We start from the raw sequence: 24,250 nt of genomic DNA, 5'->3' as shown, positions 1-24,250 counted from the left end.
CCTTCCTTTTTACACCCGTGCAGTTATTCGCGCCCCATCCCTTTTGGCCAGGTTCGCCCGGTCTCATCCACCTAGTCAATTCGACAAACGCGTATCTACTTTGTGTCGGAAATGTAATGGAACAAATGCGGCTGGAATTAACGTCAGAACGAATGTTGGAACACGGGGTCGTTCTCTCATCGGATATTTTCCACGCGATGATTTTGATGCGCATCTATGGAGCGGTAGCTTTCGGCGAAATACGTATTGCAAATAAAAGTACTATTTTATACGGATGTCCGTGAATAATACCAGTTGTTAACGGTGTAAATATTTAACTTAAACGATTAAGACACATTTCTTCTATTGAAAAAGGAAATGTAACAAAGTTTTACAGAGTAATATCTCCAAAAAGACGATTTTTTTATTGTATTCTTTTTGTGTTTTATTTTTAATTAAAGATATTATTTTTGATTCGTTTTCTAATGATCCGCAAGTCATGCTTAGTTGTCGACGTCTCAATAACTTTGTAACAATATATCTCATAGGTTTAAATACAAATAGATATTTGTAACCAACTTTGGTAAAATATTTTTTTTCTCATTAAGATAAAGTAATAATAATAAATATTAATAGAAATACAGCTATATGTGCTTTAACTCATTTTTAAATGTAAATATTTTTACAAATCCATGTATAATTACATGACAGTTTTTAAAATATTTTGCGATAAATATTTAAATTTTTATGATAAATTTATGTACCTAATTGAGGAAGGTATTGTTTGATTTAAATATAAAAATTAAATAACTTATATAAACTAAAAATATTGATAACGTGTAATGTGATCTATTTTATTACATGTAACATGTCTTAAATTAAGTAAAATAAAAACCGTCGTATTTTATTTTTATGTGATTGTTTAAATCACATCTCGTACATCAACTAAGCGTTGTGATGAAGCATATATTGTTAATAATTTAATACATAATTTTATATTATAGTCGCTTTCTGTATTCAACACTGTCTTGCATTTTACTCGGCAGTCAATAAACCTTCTGACCGTTCACCAATTCGGCTTCGTGAAGCTTCCATAGGCCAGACGGCGGGAGCCTGGGATTATTGGGTCATTAATCACAACCCACATCGCTTGCCTCCGTCTTGCCCGCTCGCTTCACTTCAAAGGCTGTTTGTTTCAATATCGATAAAATAATATTCTGCATAAAGTACTACTTTATTTGTTATAATGTGTACATGAAAAATGTTAAAGTTCCTTTAAAAGAGCAAATGTTGAGTTTTGTGGTCTTTTCAACAGTTCAGCGTTCCGAGCTGGTAGTGGCTTATAATGTTAAAATAATCGACGATTCAAAAGCGCGTGTTCAAAGCGCCTACTTGAATTAACATATTATTATTTGCATTCGAATTTTCGAAATAATTTAAAACTGTTAGTTCATATTTCTTATTGTGAGTGGATTATGAAAATTTAAGCCAGGCCCAATTTATAGTGTAAAAGGAGGGAATTTTTTAAGCTTTGCTGCGAGGTCGAATTAAAATGCGATAATCCGCAGAAGTAAGGTCACCGTCGTAGCTCGAAGAATTGCTTATCTGTAATGGCAGTGTATGGAGCATCACTCGTGTAGCCGACAGCCATTAGGACCAATAGATTTTGGAGTGGCGACCACGAGCCGCGCACGACACCGCGACGTATTCCACTAGGTAAACCGACGACATAGTTAAGGCTACGGATAATCGCTGAATCCCGTGCAGCGCGAGACCGGTCATAGAGACGATCTTTTGGGAAGGCCTGTGTTTTGCAATGGGCACCTATCGTTTGACTGATTTTTATATGAAAAAATCAGCAGAAAAATAAAATCGTAACCTGGTTTGTACAAATCTAAAAAGATAAAACGACTGTCGAACCATGTTCCTCTAAATAGGCCAAAACGGGACGAGTGAGGTAAGTAATAACATCTTTAAAAACTAATCCCATATACCAAGAAACATGATTAAAATTTGCAATAAATTATATTAAGGCATTATTTCTGTGACAGGATTAACTGTATAGTAAAATCTACTATTATGAAAAAAAAAACCCTTAATAGTTATTTATATCAAAATATCGACATTTTTAAAACTTGTACTGCGCTTCACTATCGTATCGACCGCAAAGCTCAATTTACACGGACAACGAGATCGTATGTACTCTGTCCAACCCCACTCCCTCCTCTCAAGAAGCTGGTGTGAGTTGCTTTACAACACTAACGATTCGCCGACACCCCCCAGTGTCTGAGACACTCTTTACCGAGCTAATACCCGCCAAGGTAACAACGACTATCACCTATTATCATGACTTCTAGCTACATTGCTAAGGTTAAAAGATTATTTTTTAAATGAATTTTTAAAGATTAAAATTAAAGTAACTTCTTATGTCTTTTTAAAAACTAAAATACTTTATTTTCGCCTAATAAATGAGTAACTGCAGTAAACGTCGCATAATGTTTGGCGGTAAAAATGGCTTGTAATACACCACAAACATCTCGCGCTAACAAAACTATTAAATTTGAATAAAAATATACGACACAGCTAAAATCTCCTCTTCTGGCACCTACATCATCATATTACCTCAAAACCTTCTTTGATACTTCAATCATTTTTCATACATTGTATCATATACACATAGTATCATTTACTGAAAATGAATTTGTAAGTCATGAGAAGAATGCCAGATAGAATTTTGATAGAAACTAGACTCGGATTAAGCTCCCCTATAATGGCATCCTTCAAATTATACCTACAAAGATCTGAAAGAAACTCACAACAAATTCAGACTTTTTTCACGTTTATAATAGGATTATTATACGATTTTTTTATTTAATAAGCTGCTCAAATTCATTACATGATAATTCAGGGTAATTACACAGGCGTGTATTGTATTAATACACAGTTATCAACAAAAGATTACTAATTTTATGAAGCCTATTCAAAAGTATAACAAGCTTATTATTTAGGTGATAACGTGTAACAATTAATTTTCTTCCAATTTACTTCATTATTTTATATTTGGTTTGATATCTTTGATAACAAACAAAATGCTTATAAACTAAAGCCACTTTGAAAAAATCCATGTCTATGTAGATATATATGTATGAATGTATATATGAATACCATCATATTAATATTCAAATACGCCAAAATTCAATAAAAATAGATAAATAACACCTACATTTTTATAATACATAGTAATAACTGGTAAATAACAGATTGCTTACTTTCAAATATACATTTTTCATTCATAAGCGATAGGTTAAAACGATGAAATATTCAATATTACAAATGAATATTGTACAATAAAACTACGGATACAGTTTATTTGTGTTTAATTTATTTCAGCGAGGGGTTTCGGGGTGATAAAAGTGTTTGAAGTCAAATCTCCCTTTTAAACGCTTCAAATGTGATTCAGTGAGCATCTTTTTAAAGAAGCTTTAGCAACAGAGACTTAAACGTGCGCGTTTACGGTTTGATAAATTGATCGGTTTGATGTTTTGAGTTACAAGTTAAATGTACTATTTAGTCCGTATTTCAATTTGATATATTTTTGATATAACTATTGTGTATTATATAATTATTGAACAGATTGTTCAAAATATGGACTTTTTTAAAATAAATCATAAAATATTCAATGAAAATGTTATGAACAATTTCTGCTTGACAGACTTGCCAACCGTTAAGGTCATGACTATCTGATATTAATATAGCCGGTCCATTCTACGTCGTATATCGAAACCTTTTCATCATACTGAGTTTAAAATTGTGAAATGTGTTATCGGTATATAGACTTGCGAAGTCGCTACAAATTTAAGAAAATGGTTAAGACAATTGGCATTTGCAGATACCGCGAGTTTGAGGTGGCAAAGTTCTGAGGGCGCCTAGCCTAAGATCTCTTTTAACTTAGCCAAGCTCGAGGGCTCCCCTAGGAGCGTCGACTAAGGCCGCCACATACTACTATTTTGCTTACATTTAGACCATTAGACCGCGTTACTGTACGCTCTATCGATCCATGGGAGATAACCCGCGATTATCCTAGGTAAAAGTCTATCTGGATTTTTTCCCGTCACCTCTCTCAGCGCTTTCCAAAGTGGCAGGAATATTAGCCTGTCAATAACAACCGACCATTAAATATTGGCCCTCTTGAGGGCATTTGAGTCTGAATGCTTAACGCTTAAGGAGCTCTCCACGGAGCGCCTGCTTAAGCAAAGAAATAACTCAGCAGTCATGTGATGGTGCTGAAAATTCTAAGGTAGACCTCGAGCAAATTACGTCTCATGCTCTGCTCCCTCAAGCCCGTGGAATCTGTAAATGCCAATAAAGCAACAAGGTAGATTCTGAAAGAAAACAAAGTACGCTTTACTGCTAGATAGTACCATAACTTTGTTCTTGTTTTAGAGGTCCGTAGCTAGTGGAATCCCTGGGCTGCAGAGTGATATCATTATGACGCAATTAGCGCAGGAGTTGATGTGTAACATGTTATTAACTTTTTACACTTAGTCTACTACTTAGCCATAAATATATATAACATATAAAAGAATATATAGATATATATATATAAAAGAAAAAACATCATTTTTTTATTGTACATTTATTATAGTTACAGTTTATTAGATTAATATAAAACCATTATTGGACCGTTTATTTTGAAAGTGGTGTAAGTCCATTTTCTTTAATTTCAAGAAAATTAAAGGCTACTATATTTGTTGATTTAAAAATACAGGCAAATTATATGAGGTCTGGCAATGTTTCTATTGTTTTGTCAACATTTAACTTGTTTATGTAGATTTGTTTTTGGCTAATTAGACTACGATAACACATATTTGTGTTGTAAATGGACTTACACCACTTTCAAAATTAGACAGTTGTAAAAATCGTTTAATTTCAATTTTGAAAAATCAAATATCGCTTAAAACATACATCATTTTAATATAATTTTTTGTTTACAAATACGCACAACAACACATAAAATTTTATTTTAGACGCCAATTACATTGTTATAATTTCAAGATACTGATAGATACTGATTACAAGAATTTACTTATACTCTGCATGTAGTAGTGTTTCAAAAGGTATACAGGGTAATAGCTGCTTCATGTCTTTATATTTTTCGTACGTAATAGGTCTGGCATTTTGGTACAAAGGCTCCAGGGCGATATTTTCAAATTTTAGCGGTCTTCCAGGACGTAGAGGTAATAAATTGATAACTTTAAATTCTGCGTCCGTCATCGTTGTTTTATTGAAATATAGTATATGGTTCACTTTTGAGGAACCTCAACCAACATCTTTGCAACCAATTGACCTGTTCCCCATTAGTATTTTCTTTCATCTATTTTTTAATTGCATTTTCAATTTTTACCTATATCAATATCTGATGTTAATATGAAGTTAGCCATTTTAAATAAAAAATAGAATAACTAATCTAAAATAGCAACTCTTGACAAGTAATTTCACACGTAATATAAAATAAATGAAAAATAACAAATCAGTGATCGGCATCCATCTGCTATGCCACCTACCTTTGTCAATTGGACTTGCACTACTTTCATAATCGATGGTTATGCAATTTCATTTACCGACCGATTTTAAGTTGTACAAAACATGGGATTTTTTTGAGAAATTAAACACGGACTAGTTATGTATAAAAAAATTACATTAAATTAAGCATGAATTACGTCATAGCTCATTTTTTTTCAAAAATGGACTTACACCACTTTCAAAATAAACGGTCCATATATAACATATGTAATGACTGGTAGGGAAAGCAAAAAGAGAATTAAGTCCGTCTTTACAACATTTTTAAATAGAATAAATAAATAAAAAATATAGGTTATTATTAACGGAATGGTTTCCATTGGCTGCAATGCCAATAGCAGCACGCACTCTTTATATGGGAAAATTTATCACTGAAAATCGTATGGATCGTTTGAGTGTCTCCAAATTATCAATGCAATAGCATGCCTTACTCTCTAAAACTGACTGTAAATCAAGAACAAGTGAATTAAGATCAGGATCAGATAACAGCCAGTGTTGCTCAGCCAGCTCTGCGGAAGTATGGAACGTTCGTTTTCGTTTCTATCCAATATTAAGTAGATCGAGCTTTGTAGCCCAGTGCCGAATATTGCTAAAAATATCATTCTTGGTTATTAAACATGTTGTTAAGTCAAGAACCATTAGTGAGAATATCTTAAAAATAGTATCTTAATACACTTAAGCCGAGCTTTTTCAGAAAAATATGGCCCTGTCACTCCTTCATAGCTCCACGTAACCATCACTGAAGTTATGTAATGCCCACGTTGTAATCAGTTGACTAATCGGGAAACTTCTTTAGAGCTTTCACCGTAAATACGGTCATTTTGTTTGTTAATTGATATTGCTCAATTGAGAAAAATTTCTTATCCGTAAACAATATTTTTCTGTGAACTCACTTTGCGTACCGCTTATGTGGTTGTTTTGATGTTATAACCCTATTCTTTTTTAATTCTCGGTCAAGACTAGTTCGTTTCTTATAAGGTAAGGTTGCTATCTTCATGTCCCAAAAAAAATCCTTTGCTTTCGGACACTACATTTCTTCAAATTTTTCCCTAGCTGCTTCGATCGCCTTGTTCGTACAAACATTTCGTGGACAGTCATAAATTTTTGTCACAAAGAGAGAAGGTTACATTGTACCTATCAATAGCCCCGTACACAAACATTTGACATAAATGGCACTATACTTACTTTATAATATCACAGCGAATCGGTTCTCTTCATCGCCCCTCGCCATTTTAATACTGCAAAATATTTAACACAATATATATGAATATAAATGTTTTTTGAACAATCGTATAAAAATGACAGATTTCAAATTAAAAAATTGATATTTTGTTTATTTTTAATACTAATAAATTTATGACCAAACTAAGTTAAGATAATTTGAGGATGACGGAATTCTTAAATTTTTGAAAAATAAAGAGAAAACATGAACTAATTCAATTTAATATAATTGAAATCTAGTCCATTAACATTAGCTACGGATATGCCCTTTAGCTAAATTTGTCCCCTTGGCAATAAGTTGCGCAAAAATAAACTTTTAGGTAACGTTCCTATTGTTTAAAATCGAAAGTCACTAAATTCGAAAGGGAGGCGTTGAAGCCGAGAAAAAAGCACGTGTTCTATTTGGGATTACACGCGCCCCATAAACAAAAGGTTAACATTGCAGCTTTAGTTATACCTACGCAATTTAATAGAATTCATCGGGGGTCATAAATATTATAATTTACTTTCAAATCGAAATCTAACCAGGTCTTATTTTATTCATTACAAGAACATCACAACTTCTACTGCGATAATCAGATATACATAAGTAAATAATTTGACGAACAAAAGTTTATTCAAATTCAAATTCAATAATTCTTTATTCTACATACGTTGGAAAACATCACTTGTTAATGTCAAGTTGAGTCCACGGATCTGAGGCAGACGAAAGACACTGCGGGACTGTATATTTATTTGATGTCTAAATAGCTAAGTAATTTATTAGATATTGAAAAAATGACAGGCTTGGAAAAAGGTATATAACACTTAAAATCGAAATTAATTAAAGTAAAATATTGATTTCTGTCATAAAACTAACGTTAATAAAATGATACCATAGTGAGAATAATGAAATCTAGCTGTAATTGTAAAGACAGTAACGCCGCATGAAACCCTCCGTAGTGTAGATTTAAGCCGATGTGCACCGTCCAGCGTCACTATTCAGTTGTCGCTTTAAGCCGAACAACGAGCCCGGGCGCGGGAACTCAGCGTATGCGCCGACATGTGCGGGCACAATAGCCGCATTCTCATGGACTCAGCCGCAGTAAGCTGATTGCGTGACGTCATTACAGAATTAGGATGCCTACACACTAGCAGTTTACAAAACTATTCAAAATAAATAAAAAAAATCATCTCTGCTACCTATTAATAATACGTTCAATCACATCTTCGGCTTTTAATATTTCTAAACTTTATATTGTTAATGATATACGTTTTCTTTCTTACTTACTTGATTACGATATTAAATAATTAGAAATTAAATTGCACTGTAACGAAGAAACGAAGGTCTACGACCAATATGTGTTAGGCCTCATAAGAAGGCTCTAGATCACCCAGAGAGCAATGGAGAGGTCTATGCTTGGGATTTCTTTACTAGATCGCATCAGGCTTGAGGAGATACGTAGACGAACAAAAGTAATCGACGTAATGCAGCAGATACAAACCCAAGGAAATTGCAAATGCCATTTGGGCAGCAGTGACAGTCCGGTAAAAAAAAATAACCAAGCGGACTAAAAATTAAAGTGGCATTTGGCAAGCCATTTACCGCGCAGAACAATTGGCCGCTAGGATCTTAAAGTCGCATCATATGACGTCCACGTACAGGGTGGACAGAATACCTAGTTGAGATTGTCGAAAGACGCTGGAAACAAGCCGCTTCCAACCGGTCTAACTAGAATCCGACTGTGGAGGAGGTGTTTATCCAGCTGTGGACTTCTTGCCGTTAAAATTATGATGATGATGTAAATCAAACTAATGAATCAAATAAAACACATTAAATTAAAAAAAAAAACAGATCTTTTTTAAATAAATGTATGTATGTATACTATAAAAAACCATTGTAATAATGTAACGTATTCTAACTGATTGATATTCTAACTGTAATTTTGTAGATTCATTTAAACAATAGTTAAAAATAAATCTGTTGTGTATGTGGCCTAAGAGTAATGCTGCCTATGGGTGAATGCGATCTCTGCTTACGGGGATCTGCAGCGAATAATCGGTTCACGACTCCATAATCCAACATGTAAAACATTGCTGAAGTTACTTTAAACAAAATTTAAAAACGATATTCTCTAGTGTTGACATGCAATCATTAAAATTGTAACGCACATGTAGAAATACATGTTTACGTTATGTGTTTAAAAAATATAGATATTTGGATTCAATGAAATTTAATAAGCCTTACATAAACAAATCTCAACATAAAGTTATCACCAGTAGATAGTTTTTAAAATATGTAATATTGATAAATTAATAGAAAAAGGCGTTGTAAATACATTCTCGTACAACAAGAAATTCAAATCCGAAATTTCTTTAATCAAGTAGATATTTACACGCAGTTTTGAATCGACAATTACTTTAAGATATTAATATTATCAACAGGCACGTCTCTAGGATTTTGACCCCCGAGTAAACCAAATTTGGAACACTTTCAAATTAAAAATCGCAAAAAATCAAAACTACTTTATAAAGAATTGCATACAAATATATTTATTTAAAATATGGTAATATAGTTATTTAGTTACAAGTGATGTAACATATAACGAACCCGTAGATGCGGCGTGGGTAGTCACCCCACTAGGTGGACTGAAGGCTGTTAAGATAATGGGAAGTCGCTGAATACAGCCTAAGACCGGCAATCGTGGCAATCTTTGGGTAAGGTCTATGCCCCGCAGTGGGCGCTATCGGCTGATATGATGATTATGTAACATATGAATGGTAAAATTATAATATTTTTATAACAGTGTTCCTAAAAATTTGGAATTTCGGGCAGTCAGTAGCCCGCCTCCATCCTGCTGTGATTACCACTAATTTATCTGTTTTTTTCAAAATGTGCACTGTGTTTAATTTAGAACCATAAGTTTATAGTAAATGATCAGTTTTGCTTCACTCAGCTGTGCAACATGAGCGAGGTCCGCGCAAGCCGAAGCTACATTCGGGCGGCCTCAGCTCGCTACCACCGCCGCCGCTCGGCCACGCGCACAAACCGCATCCGCTCAAGCTATCTCCACCGCCATACACAGCGCTACCGCAGCCCTTTAGTTTTCAAGTAAGGTTTTTATATTTACAAATGAAGACACTACTGAGAAGAAGCATCTAACCAGTATCGTAATAATAGCAGAGTATCAAACCGTCTGTTTTTTGTCTATAGTTCAGCTTAAGCGGTATGAACGATACAGCGCCATTAAGCGCGGCATCGTCGGCTGGCTCTAGCGGCGCTGGCGCCGGCGCCGTGAGTCCCTTGCCTCTTCTCGCCGAGCCGTTCTTGGCACCTCCGCCTCCTGGTCTACTTCACATGCTCATGTCTTCAGATAAATGTCAGGTAGGCAAACATAAATCGTAATACTTCTTAAACACTTTGTACAATACAGATATCAGGTCTATTCGTTAGTTTTTTCTAATACCTAAACCTAGTTTTAGTGACCCGGTACGTGATTAATAATGGTATGTAGTTATTTATTTATATTATTGCCACTTAGAATAATTCACAATGACCTCATCATGAGCTGATGCTATAAGAGTCAAATTTTAGTTTTTGGCAGTAATTTTCAGATTGAGCTTCCCTAACATAGCATCTTTCAAGTTAAAGCTCCCTAATCTGAGGAAAGCCAAACAAACCTGGACTTTTTTTGACCACCATTTCAATTTTAGTGTAGTAGTCATCAGACAAATTTTTTTTACAATTCATTCCTAAGCTTTAATATCTCTTAAAATCCTATCAGGCTATAAATTTTTATACAAGTTTTTTGATTGAACTTCTTATATTTATTACACGGTAACTGATAATAATGGTTCACAAAAGAGTTATTAATTTTAAGTTGTCTAAATAAATGTATAGCAAGCTTATCATTATTTTTAGTTACCTAAACTTACGCACGTCGCCATTTTTCTAATAATTAATGATTTTATAATGCTCATAGACCTGTTCGACATATATCAACTACGTATCATCAGTTTAGTGGTGTGTTTACTCATAATATAATAAAGGTGACGTTTTGGTGAAAATTTTACGCTCCGCCTAATACAATGTAGTCTTACCCGTAGATTTTATAATAAAAAATCTTAAACAGCAGAAAGAATATTTAGAGACAACAGGCATAATTATGTCATTACTGGATCATAACTTAATCTTTATTGATTATTTAATTGTTGTAAGAACTACAGAAATACTTCCATGCATCACTCAAACATGCAATCATTACTTATTAAATAACTTGATAAACCTCCACTGCTGGACATGGACACCTCCATGGATTTTCAATAGGACTGGTAGAAAACCGCCTTCATCCACCGTCTCACGAACTCTTTTACAAGATTTTTTGACTACCTTAAGGGCGAAGGTCACTATCACCTTAAATATCACATAACAGCAGCATTTTTTTTTTACATTCGTAAATATTATAATTAACATTAAACAAGTTTACTTAGGAACTAATGTGGAGTGCGAAGCAATTGCAATTACAAGGCGATCCTACGCTACTCCGCCCGCCGCCAAGTCCGTTTGGAGCACCCTTGGCGCCGACATGGGAACTCTTACAAGTAACGTATATTATCATCATCACTTCACCCGTAGGATATCCACAGCTGGGCATAAGCTTCTTCCATAGACTTTCATGAGACTGGTTGGACGGACTGGGCCTTAAAAATTGGGTCGACGTCCTGCGCTGCGTTTAAGTTAATTATTATTAAAGCGAATCTAAAGTAGAGTAAGTAGAATACAGCTGAGTCATAGCTGTAATGTTTTAGCAAATTTACTCGGCACATAACAGGAAAACCTATATTCTCTAAAATTACTTCATAAAAAGTTATCTAGTCGTCGATTTTTGTATTAGTATCTTATACAAAGAGTACCGAAAAAATTGGTCATAAAAAACTCACGTGTCAATGTAAACAACTATCAATAAAGCATTTGTAACTTTAATTTATATCTAGGATTTATGAATAGATCAAATACAAACATAATAAATAGCTACGCTATAAATAGTTTGTATTATACATAGTTAAGTAAATTTTATAATTGTTCAAAATGTCTAACCTTAGAATGTAAAAATTGTACTTAAGAATAGGTATGGAGTCGGTACGATAGGTGGCTTTTTGGCTGGAAGGGCGGCGCGGACTCGCGATTGGGCGACTGAAGGGTGACTTTTCGCCTTCACTTGACTTTCCCCGCCCCTTAGTTCGCGATACGAACGCCACAATACATGACACTTGTAAACACCCACAAAGTAACTGTGCCTGTGTACATTCTTACGTAACATTTAAAATAAAATGAAATTAAATATTAAATTAATTATTCTTTTAATTTTTTATCTTAGATTTTGGTCAACAACCACCACCCAATTAAACAATGATTATTTATGTATGCAGCAAAATAAAATTGTAAGCCGCGATTGATAGTCTTTAGACAGAATTTATTTTAAATTATAAATGAAGCTAATAAAACTATTCTTATTTATTTAAAGCAATGATTGAACTTTCAAAACACTTAAATAAATTGTAATTGGTATAGGAGACGAGCGCGCGGCTGTTATTCATGGCAGTACGGTGGGTACGATGTCTTGCCCCATTCCAAGCTCTCGCACCGGCTGACCAGTTGGTGCTATTGCGCGCCGCGTGGAAGGACCTCTTCCTGTTGCACCTGGCGCAGTGGTCGGCGCCCTGGGATTTAGCACCTTTGCTCTCTGCACCGGCTGCCAGAGCGCGCCTACCCCCTGATCCGATAGCTGATTTAGAACTCAACACTTTACAGGTATTATTTATTAATCAATACGCAATATGCACTGTCATTATTTAACTTTATGTGCTTAATCATAAAGTTTCCAGACTTTTTTTCATGGACCGCTTTTGAAATTTTAGATGTTTCCGGTTGACACCCTGCAGTTACATTCTTGTCATTTTCTTAAAATTCTACCAAAATTGTCAAAATAATGATCTAACTATGTAAATTTGCTATTTGGTATATGCAAGTTTTTACAAGAATCAATCCTTGAGCTTTTTGAAATATTATCTGCCTACATAGATAAGTGAAATCAAGCTAATATTTTAATTAGCTATCGAAAATAGTTAAATTTTCGTAGACCTCCGCTTAATTGTTAACCCCCCATTTTCTTGTCACACCAACGTCTCCGTCGAGTCTCCTACGAGACACATCAGAGGGCCGACCTAGACTACTTTAAGAACTAAGGGCTTAGTCAACCTCCGACGTCAATACAAACGACCACCGTTTGTACTTACATCAGCCACAATTTTTGCCCAGAGGCTCTATGATTCAGCGAGGTTAATTCAATACAATATTCTCCAAATGTTGCCATATTTAATAATCGAATATACCGTGTAACGTGAGAGTCATTCGATCGTGTGGTAAATTACATTCGTAAAACCAAACTTCGTGCTTCCCTATCAGCTTATTAGTAATCTTGTAGGAATGCTTCGGATTTGCTATCAAACATTGTTACAGAGCTAATCTTTAGCTCGCGGACGAAACTTTGTTGGATTTGTGCCCGCATTACTACGCCGCTCATATCAGCTATAAAAAGCAGGACTATTACTCGATTTCCACGGCCCAAATCTTAACTAAATCAATGGTCTTCTTTAAAATAATTTTCAAAAACAGTCCATTTTATATTGAACAAAATAAATTTGTTTTATTTTGATGTGAATTGTTCTCTTATTTAAAGCTTTTAAATATTATTGTTATATTATAAATGAAATGTGATAGAACTTATAATTAAGTAAATAGTATCTTCAATAGTCGTAATATTTCTAATTACGAGCATCATATCTATGTGACCAATTATTACGTACGAGAAACTTTACACGTACTTATATACCGTACAGATTTTTTATACACATGCTTTCGCGAAATTTCTTTTATATAGAAGAATAATAAATACAATTTATTATTTTTTAATTATAATTTTAGGAAATTCTCTGTCGGTTTCGTCAAATCGCGCCTGATGGCAGTGAATGTGGCTGTATGAAAGCCATTGTCCTGTTTTCACCAGGTAATTTTTTTAAGTACACTTTTTATAAGATTTTATACTGTTCACATGTGTCATATATGATATATTATATAAGATCAAATATGTATCCGTCAAAATATATACCACAAATGATCCTTCGCAACCATTAGTATTCATTATAATAATAATGTAAAAATAGAGCAGTGATTACATCCATAGTGATCATCATCATATCAGCAATAGGATATCTACTGCTGGACAGAGGCCTTCACAGATTTCAAATAGTACCAGTTAGAAGCGGTTTACATGCCGCACCTTACGAGACCCTTAATTAGACATCTTTCAATTTATTGTTTCAAAGTTATTAAGAGCTGTGTGTGTCTTCAAAATCAAAAAAAAATCATAGTATGTAGTTGAAAATCATGTTAAATTTATTCAACTAATTTTAAAAATCGTTTTCAACATTAGAAAAATTACATTAAAACTAAAAGAATATTTAACATTATCATAATCTTTAGTTATAAGGCGGTGACTTCAGCGAACACGTCGCGGATCCATAAATCTGTAAATCCGAAGGTCCGTAAGCCGACCTTCGGATTCACAGAGAGATGGTGGAGGGAGTGGGCCTTATAAGAATGTAACCCAGAGAATTATGTTAGGTGATTCGCTGCGAGATCAAAACATTAGTACTTCAAAGAATTGCTTGTCTGCAATGGCAGTGGACGGGACCCATTGTTCGTGCAACCGATACCCATTACGTTCGAACATTCTCGAGTGACAACCACGAGCCGGTAAACTCGACGTGGGTAAGCCCCTAACTGGGTGGACTAAAGATGTACTTAAGGTCGCGGGAAGTCGCTGGAAGCAGGCAGCGCGGGGCCGCTCATTATGGCAATCCTTGGGAGGGGGGGGGGGGGGCACATGCCTTATAGTACGGATATATCGGCGGATATGATGATGATGATGAATCCTTACTTAACTTAGGTACCTTTGTAGCAAAGTATATAAAGAATATCATTTGTATAATTGTGTTTGTGCTGGGTACGTACTCAAATTAGTAAATTATTATACAGTTCTATTTAAATACGGTTAGTATTTCTAATGTTGCGTAATTTCTCCGTAGATACTCCTGGGCTAAGTGAGACGCAGCCGGTGGAGATGCTCCAAGATCAAGCGCAGTGCATATTGGCCGATTACGTCCGTACCAGATACACACGACAACCGACAAGGTACCTTTTTATAGATGTAAAAAAGCCGATTTAAAACGTTTAAAACCAAAAGTGGCGGTTTAAAACCCCAAATAAATCTTTTTAAACGGTTTAAAACTCGCCTACTAAAACATAAGAACAGTGTTTTTACACATCATTATCGACAATACTTGGTCTTGTGTTAGTTACCTATGCAGTTTATACCTATGTAGGTAAGTATGTACCTATGTATGTAATATACATATAAAGTACTATAATTATAAAGAAACAATATTACATACAATAGATTAAAATATGTACCTAAATCATAAAGAAATTGTATGATCATCATGTTGTCGAGTGGACTGTGTAATATTAGCCAGTTTTTTTTATTACTTTCAAGAAAAAGTCGGGTACCTAATAATCTAATTTTATAACAGCTTATTACATTTTAGTTATTTAGTAATGTTTGGCATATTTGGTACGAGTACCTTTATATTGAATCCAAATTTGTACATTTTTTTACAATACTGGCAACACTGACATGTCCGCACGCAACACGCTATGTATGTGTGTGTGGTGTGGAGTAGGCGAGCTGGCAACGTTGCATCTTGACGTCTCTCCGCGTGAGAAGTGCAAGTGTGTGAGTTTGGTTTTAAACCGAATGAAACTGATCGATAAATCTTTTCAAAATAACCAATATTGTTAACTAGGCAATAGTTTTTTAACTTAGCTAGGTAATGTCTACGCTTGGAATAGATAATGTATTTATATTTAAGAAAAACATAGTCGTCAACACTAAACGTTTAAAATCGATAAAAATGGTTATTTTCGGTTTTAAACGGTTTTTTTCGTTTTAAACCAATTGGTTTAATTCGTTTTAAACCGGCCTTACATCTATATACCTTTTACATCTAGTTAGGAAAAATAAAAATACACTAACATTTTTTTGACATCATATTAATTACTTATTTTTGTATATATAATATAAATACGAGTAAAGTACTTCTTCGTTTACGAAGAAAATAAAAGCCAGTAGTGATCTGTGTGGTGTATATTATAATAACTTTGCAATAAGATCTAAACACTATGACAGCGACTAAGGTAAAGTACCCAGTAGATGACACCTTAACGATTTATCGAGATGTTTATTGAGATGGTTTGGTATGAAATCATCTTAGACGGAACTGCTTGTCATTACTGGTTGCGCTAATTATTCCCCTTTCAAAATGTGACAAGATTGTAGCAATAAAACTAATGTGTATTTTTATGTTATTTTTTAATAACATAAAGGTACTATGTTGAGTAGTTGACACCTAGTGGAAACTAAAATATTCAGTAGTTGACACTTTTTTTTTCAGTAGTTAACATAGGTATGCTTAAATTAATATGAAGGTATAAAATGTATACAAAAAAGATATCAGCTAGTTCCATAAAAAAATCTAATTCGGGGACAGAGTACACATGTCTTGTCTGACTCATGTTTAATGGCTCGTTGATATGATACAACACGTCTTCCCAATTATAGTCCAAAAGATCCACTTTTTGGGGCCATTTCCAAAGTCTTCCACATTTCTGCATTGCCGAAATAGAAGCAGCTGTTTTGGTAACTTGAGTAATAACCAAATAACAAAATAGTTCAAAATTATTTTAGAAGATAAAATAGAGTAATTTAACGTATAAGTAGCATAATTACAATAAATAAAACACTATTAGCAAATTATACTACAATCCATAAGTTGTCACTCACGTGTCAACTACTCAAATTTATGTGATTTCGAGTTTCAGTAATTGACATGACGCCATTTATATAGTTTTTATTGAATGTGATTTTAAATAATATGCATTCACGCTTCAAACTCTAATATAATTAAAGAAATTAATGTTTATTTGACAATGTAAAATAATATTACCTTTCCAACATTAAAATTCTTTTCGCTTGCTCTTAACAAACTTCACAAGAAAATAACAATAAAAATGGTGCGAGACGTGCGGTTGCCGTCATGCAAACGGGGTAACCAGTGGTGTTGTATAAGACACCACGTTAGTTTGTTTTGGTGCTGCAAGATATCTATACTATACCTTAGACACCATCTCGATTTATGGCAACCTGTATTTTTCTTAATATTTTATTTTCTTCCTCAAAGTGTCAACTACTAGTACAGTGTCAATGACTGGTGGTTTTACCTTATATGACTGTCAGCATTTGAGTTCAAAATTATTTAAAAAAAAGTGTTGATCGTAGTGGCCAGTGATATGGAGCATTTTAAATTGATCGCTCCGTATCTTTTTCATCTGTTAAACTTATTTTTGATCAATTTTCATACTTAAACAACTACACAGTATTACTCAATTGTAACTCAATTCTTTTTTTAATTACCCAGAAATAAAACACCATTAAAAACGTAAGGATATTATTCGGTATATACCGTTTAATTTTGCGAAAAACCTAATTTATTTAAAACTGTTACACTGGTAAATTTATTAAATTTACCAAAGATTTCCTATTGATGCATATTTTACTAAGGGCGAAGATTTGAAGGCCATGGAAAGCACTTTCAAAAAAAGAATTGTGAATAAGCGAGTGAGAGGGAAAACTCGCTGCTTGTACGCAGGTCGAGACACCGAAGATAGTTCTTCTTGTTAAATAATCCATTAGTAACGCATTGAAGTCGTTTCCATAATTTCCTAGCATAAATGGCTACACGCAAACATGCATCGCATCTGATTACTTGATCTCTGATTATTAAAATTCAATGCAGGTTTAATTAATTGGCCATTTATAAATGTGTAGCACTGTAATAACAAAAGGGATATTCTCTTTTGCTAATACAGTGTCAACGAAATTACGTTTTAGGTATTTGTGAGACTAAACCACACTGCTCCGTCGTCAACGCTTGTGACAGCGGCGCTCATGATCCTTTTTTTTCGGCCTCCATCCACCCCTTCCTTATTAAGTACAGCAGTTACGGAAGCATTGTATATAATTAACTAACATTTATCTGAAACGTATAATTCATACTCTGTTCATGCCTTTTAAGATCATCTCTTTTCTATTATGGATATTAAAGAAGTTTTAAAACCGCTAACATTTCATTTGTTTTTAGATTCGGACGCCTTTTACTGTTGTTGCCATCGTTGCGAGCAGTGCGAGCGCGATCTATAGAACTACTGTTATTCCGCGAGACCGTGGGAGATGTGTCGGTGGCCACGTTGCTGCATGACATGTACCGTATGCAGCCTGCGCCCACACCAGCGCCTGCTCCAGTTTTTCCACCGCCCACCGTTACTGAACATTGCTCCTCGCCATAAATATCAGATTTGGGACTCCCATAGAGATCATTACCAACCCTGCCACCTAACGAATTCTGGAGTGAAGACGACAGACCAACAATGGCAGAAGTATGACCACCAACGAGGTTGTGGACAGTAGATTTTAAGGTCGTCCGAAAATGCTGAATACAGGCCCCTTCGAATCGGTGTTTTTTGATTTCAATGGGGGAGTCCTATGACCAGCAGTGGATGTCCTATGGCTAAAATGATGATGAATAGGTTTAGTCAGGTTTTATCACGAAGTTCCTTGAAAGTTTTTATTTATTAGAAAAGAAAGTAGGAAACTCTGTCTCTAAATATAATTTGACTAATTGGCGTTATGTTATCACTAAACTGTATTCATCAGAGAGATACTTACAGAGAGTTAATAAAAAATGATAATCTTTTAAATATAATGACGACCTAAAGGTTATTTACTATTGACGAGTTTTTGTGCAGATTTCTATAATAAATTTTAATAACGTCAAGGTCGTATAACCAAAAATTAATGCCATAAATCATAACAAGGAGACAGTGTCCGAAAATTGATTATCAATGCAAGAAACTCAAAAACTGATAATGAGTGATCCACATTAATACTATTTTTGGGAGTTCACTGAAGAAAAATATGTTGCTTGCGCATCTTTCAAAAAAGTAGCCACACCCACTACAATTACCTGTCCCTTTCACTGTCTTACAAAAATGTAGTTAAAAATAAATATAGTGTAAAGTCCAGATCTTGTTTAAACGATATTTTGTAAAACTAATTTCGGTTAGCGTTTTTACTTTATGTTTATTTTAGTGCAATATATTTTGCTCACAATCTAGTCAATCTATCTAGAAATTTTATAACAAATATGCAGTATTATTTTGTAATTTTTAAAGTTAAGATTATCAGTAGGTCATAAATCATTTCAAGAGCCGAGCTCTTTCTTGGTGGTAAATCTTTTTGAGTTCAATTATTATTGTGTAACCGAAACCGCTGTACCGCGCCAAAGGCATATCATTCACGAGGAGGACGGTTATCGGCCGCTCCATTCATCAGACGCACGCGGCGGCAGTACTCATGCCCTTTTTCTCGGCCCCACCTCGCCGCGCACCCGCGCGTTACAGCTGTTTTGGTAGGACTACAAATCAACTTTAATTGATATATTTTCCCGGCTGACTTTGACATAATAACATATATGATGTATGTTAAATAAGTAAACCACTGGTTACTTTTAATTAGGAGAATTTAACAATATAAACTGTTGATCAATATATAATCGACATTTATCAATTTTTGGGAAAAGACATATCGGGATAATGTTTGATTTACTTATGTTAATATATTATATAATTGTGATTTGTAGAAACTAAGCCATATAATAATGGGTAAAACCAATTAAACATGTTAATATAAAGATTGTTGTTTTATTAAAAAAAAAAAAAACATTACTACACATATTTAAAAGCACATTTTATTTTCAATTGCAGCAAATTTAAATTATCATTTCGCACGTATTTATTTATTAAAATATATTACCGTGTAAAAATACAATCAAAATTCTCATGAATAAAATAAATTTAGCCAGTCAAATTAAGATTGTTAATGGGAGAAATTGCTTCTACAGATGTTAAATCAACTAAATCATCCTTGTCTTCTTGTACTACTGGTGATTTTACAGTTTCCTTTTTTTCTTCAATTCTCGGAAAATCCAATTTACTCCAGGCACCAGGCTCTGCTTTCTTCAGTTTGATTTCAACTTTTGTTCCAAGCATTGAAGCACTACTTCTTTCAACATCCACCACCTTAAAAATAGTTATTGTTAAGTGACATGTACATTCAAGACATGACTAAGCAAGTAAATTTTTTTGCTGGTTTATTTAAAACATCATTTTCAATTCAGGTATTAAGGAATGGTTAAAAGGAATACATATTTAATTCGACAGAAACAGAAGAAACAGTTTATTATAAAAAAATCTTTAATTTGAGAATATTCATAATTATGTAGAATTAATTTTTTCATATTTTTTTCATTCCATAGATTATTTATTGGTATGTATATTTACTTAAAGTTGAATTGTTGGTTTATTATGAAAAGTATTCTCATACAGGAAAAATCAGAGAAATGTTTTTAATACAAATGATAAGATACAAATAAGTATACCAACTTGAACAAGTTAAACAGTCATAGTTTTATTGTTAATTTATCTATGAGTAACTAACTGAAGCAGCCGCTGCAATTTTTTTAAACTCTAAACAAATATGCAACCAGATACTTTTTTTCTGATTATATTATACAAGGTAAAATCCAAAAATTTAGTAAGTAATTTTATTGCGAACAAAGTATTAAGTTTGAATCGAATTTAAATAAACCTCTTTCAGAGGAAACTCCTTGTCTAGCGATGTACTTACACCAGTGTTGAGTCTACAGTTGGAAGCACTTCTGAAATGTTTTGTATTGCAACATTTTCTTTTCATCATGGATTTTATTTTTAAACAGACTTGCACATATTCTTTCAAATGAACATAGATATTTTAGCTTACACCTTGTAGTTGAGCTTTATAGAATTAAAAATAAGGAATTGTAGCACTTACTCCCCGTAGTTCCAAGTCCAATTCAAATACAGCATTTTCTTCTTCATGGAAAACCAACTTCACATTTAAACGAATAGGGTTTAATTTTACACAGCTATTTGTTGGATCATACTTTTTTGCATATACACTTACAATTACAAATTCAGGCGTCTGATGCCAATCCCATCGACATTTTACTGTACCAGCAGGTGTTGCCTGCAAATTACAAAATTGTCAATAATGCAACAAATTTGTAAAAAAATTTAGAAACAGTCTTTAAGAAATGTATATTGTACTAAATAATAGTTATTAATTTTTATAACTACTGCATAAAATCTGAAGTGAATATTGAATATGAAAGATGTTAATATTACGAAGAAAAACTTTTCCGTTGAAAGGTAAGGAAACAAAGTTAGCAAATTGCTCAAGAAATGTATGACATTATAAATAAACTTAAAAGAAAAACAACAAACACTTTAAAATAAATACACATCAACACACACATATACCTACTTTCAATCAAATGACATACTAACTATGAGAGAAAAGATAAGAGTATTTATTGATTAACTTTATTAAAGAGGAGATTTATAGCATGAAATGGAAATAGCTTGGGCAGAAATTGACCATAAAACTGTAGATAACACATGTAAAGAGAAAAGTTAGAAGTAGCACAAATGCCACCAGAACCAACAACTAGTAACAGTAACTTTACCTCTTTAAACCATCTGTGAGAACCTGTTGTGCAGCCCGGTTGAGACAAAAATGTGTTAAAATCTGTTGTTCGTCTTTGGCAACATGACCAAAACTTGAGGCCTTCATGAAAGATTGGGCAACCAGGATGGTGTGTACACATGGTGTCATTTGTTTGAGGGCCTTCATATGTTGCATTACAGCCTCCATTTTTACAAGTTGTACCTATTGCTATTGTGCTGTAAAAAATTGTACTTATTAAATTTTCTCTCAATGCGGGTAGTAAGTTTATTGACAAAATACACTATTTAAAAAACTGGAATATGTACAAATATTACTGAAATCTCCTTAAATAAATATTTTCCAGACGATAATGATTTTAAACCATTGTTAGGTGCTTTTAAAACATATAATATGATAAATCTTTATGTATATTAACATAGGTGTATTACATGAATTATCTTTAAAAAATGAAGCGTCAAATTCTTTGGAACAATAATGAAGATAATATTAGTAAAAAGTAAATAAATACCCATCAGCTTCTGTAACAGATTTAGTTGTAGCCTGTTGAATGGCATTTTTTAATGAGTCAGCAATTCTAGCTTCTAAAACGGTTAAAGGAGTATGGAAAGGAGGTCGAGGCAACTGTGGTCCTACCACTGGAGCTCTGACTTCAATCACTTTTTTCTTATCTAATTCCTTGTCTAAAACTTGTTTCTCCGGTTCTGGAGGTTTCTGAAGTAACAAAAAATTAGTTGTCTATTGAACATGGTAATTACACAATACTTATAACTATTTATTTCTAATTTTGGATATGATAAATGGAAATATATTATTAATAACCAAACTGGAAAAAGCCATTGTATTTCCAAATAACAAGTCTGAATTAACTCACATATTTTTTTCACTTGAATTTGTAGTATTTCAAATAATTCATTATGTAATAATATAAGTAAACAAGCATTAATTTTTCTGATAACACATAATTTAATTATACAAGAATGCTAAATCAAGTTTAAACAAACTTAATATGTAACAGTTTATTTCATAATTTTATTAAAAAATCTATTTTATTCATCATTTTGCACAACTTTTTTGTAGACAAAATTAATCATTTTAAGTGGTCAACTACCCAAAAGGTCATCAGAGAAGTTCATGAATCCTTCCTACAACCAAGTAAATATCACTTAGTCTACCTAATATATCAGGCTTTATAGAAGCACCATTTTATTTCATAACTTGTGGATTTCAGCACCACAGACCCCATATCCAATGGAGCTGTAAAAACTGTAAGGACTAACAGCATTCAAAGCCAATTACATTTAACCATGCTTAAGTGACTACAAATGTAATTGATACAATATATTTGTGAGTAAATAAATATCTTTTTCACATATGTAAACAAATAAAAAGTTGACAAACTATTGTTTCATTCCTTAAAAATCAAAAGATTTATTTTTTAAAAATTAAATTATCTTCTAACTTTTTCCTTTTTCTTAAATTTCTTGGCTTTCATTTTTTTCATGGCCTCCATGACATATTTAATACAATGTTCCCATTTGACAGCTGTTTTTAAATATCTTGAGTAAGTAATTGTTTTTCTTTTAATTGATGAAACAAGCAAGTTGTATTCATTTATTTAACAAAAGGAGATGGAATTATTGTATGGACATGGTTAATATCTTATAATTAACGAATGACGTTATTTGTATATTTTCTGGTATTACCTCTGGCAAAAACAGTACAGAAAAAATCTGCCTCTTTCTTTTCTGTTTCTAATAATTGATATATTGATTGATTCTTAAAGATAAGAAAGTTTAAAGATACATACTACGTTTGAATGTTTGGATAAAGTACAACCCTTTATATTCAAGAATTCCGTGAAGTCAACACTTTTCTTATTACAGCATGACCAACCCTTGTATGCATCGTGAAAAATTGGGGCACCAGGGTGATGACAGCACTCATCTATAATATTCAAATTTTGTTAAGAAAATAAATAAATAATGGATTATATTACCTTAATGATCGTTCTAGAAAAATCTTACCCTTATCGTTTTTATTAAGATCAAAAAGTTGTCCACATCCACGATTATAACATTGTACTAAGCTCTTATTTTCAGGCATTGTTTTTAACTAGAATGGATTTATAACTAGCAATATATTTAAGATATGCACGTGCAAACAAACATACAGGAATCGCCGTAATAAGTTCACATTTATTTGACAATGAACACAGAGTGTCAAGTACTGGATATAGATCGCAGAGATTAATTTAATAAAAAATAATAATAACTTTTAAAATACTACTTTCAGTAAATATATTAGTTTTAATTATTAAATAGAACTTCTTAAATTTTCACCTGTACCTATGTAAGTAAATTGAGTAAATTGGAAGTCATAACAGTTTAATCTCTCTAAAAAAATAATATTACCTTTTAAATGCTCATTGTTATTATAATTTCAGCCATAATCAGATTAATACTGGACAAATAAACATAAAATTCTAATTAGATATTCCATAATAGCTTAACGGAATAAAATTAATAAAAATAAATTGCACAGTTTAAGAAAAACAAATGTTTAAATGTTACATTTTATAAATGGTTTCAAGTAAAATGTAATAACCTGTTGTTATTACAAAATTTTTAAATGTGTAAGTAGTTTACTGTGATTACGAATCAAATATTTTTAAAATATAACTGGTTTCAAAT

General features: G+C 33.0%; 2 protein-coding genes across 2 annotated transcripts in view; one reads left to right on the top strand and one right to left on the bottom strand.

Annotated features, from left to right (window-relative positions):
• The window catches only part of dsf (dissatisfaction), a 35,181-nt gene extending 16,898 nt beyond the window's left edge, over nucleotides 1-18,283 (top strand). Inside the window, exons 4-10 of the mRNA XM_068776687.1 lie at nucleotides 9,717-9,871; nucleotides 9,974-10,144; nucleotides 11,251-11,361; nucleotides 12,332-12,571; nucleotides 13,745-13,826; nucleotides 14,908-15,013; nucleotides 18,079-18,283. Of these exons, the coding sequence (XP_068632788.1) occupies nucleotides 9,717-9,871; nucleotides 9,974-10,144; nucleotides 11,251-11,361; nucleotides 12,332-12,571; nucleotides 13,745-13,826; nucleotides 14,908-15,013; nucleotides 18,079-18,283 (1,070 nt within the window). The remainder of the gene's footprint in view (nucleotides 1-9,716; nucleotides 9,872-9,973; nucleotides 10,145-11,250; nucleotides 11,362-12,331; nucleotides 12,572-13,744; nucleotides 13,827-14,907; nucleotides 15,014-18,078) is intronic.
• A 1,433-nt stretch (nucleotides 18,284-19,716) lies between these two features.
• On the bottom strand, nucleotides 19,717-23,759 carry mora (CHORD-like protein). Its single transcript, XM_068776459.1, has 6 exons — nucleotides 23,585-23,759; nucleotides 23,368-23,504; nucleotides 22,069-22,271; nucleotides 21,559-21,775; nucleotides 20,865-21,059; nucleotides 19,717-20,074 (listed from the first exon to the last, which is right to left on the bottom strand). The coding sequence occupies exons 1-6, from the start codon at nucleotides 23,661-23,663 to the stop codon at nucleotides 19,850-19,852; spliced, it is 1,056 nt and encodes a 351-aa protein (XP_068632560.1). The 5' UTR covers nucleotides 23,664-23,759; the 3' UTR covers nucleotides 19,717-19,849.
• Between the last annotated feature and the right edge of the window lie 491 nt (nucleotides 23,760-24,250).

This window comes from Battus philenor, unplaced genomic scaffold (assembly GCF_028537555.1).
Source record: "Battus philenor isolate CCGP_79_NKW_IND1 unplaced genomic scaffold, ilBatPhil1.0.hap1 SCAF_12, whole genome shotgun sequence".
NCBI lineage: Eukaryota > Metazoa > Arthropoda > Insecta > Lepidoptera > Papilionidae > Battus > Battus philenor.
Note: the sequence above shows the minus strand (reverse complement) of the source record. Positions and strands in the feature narration are given on the sequence as shown.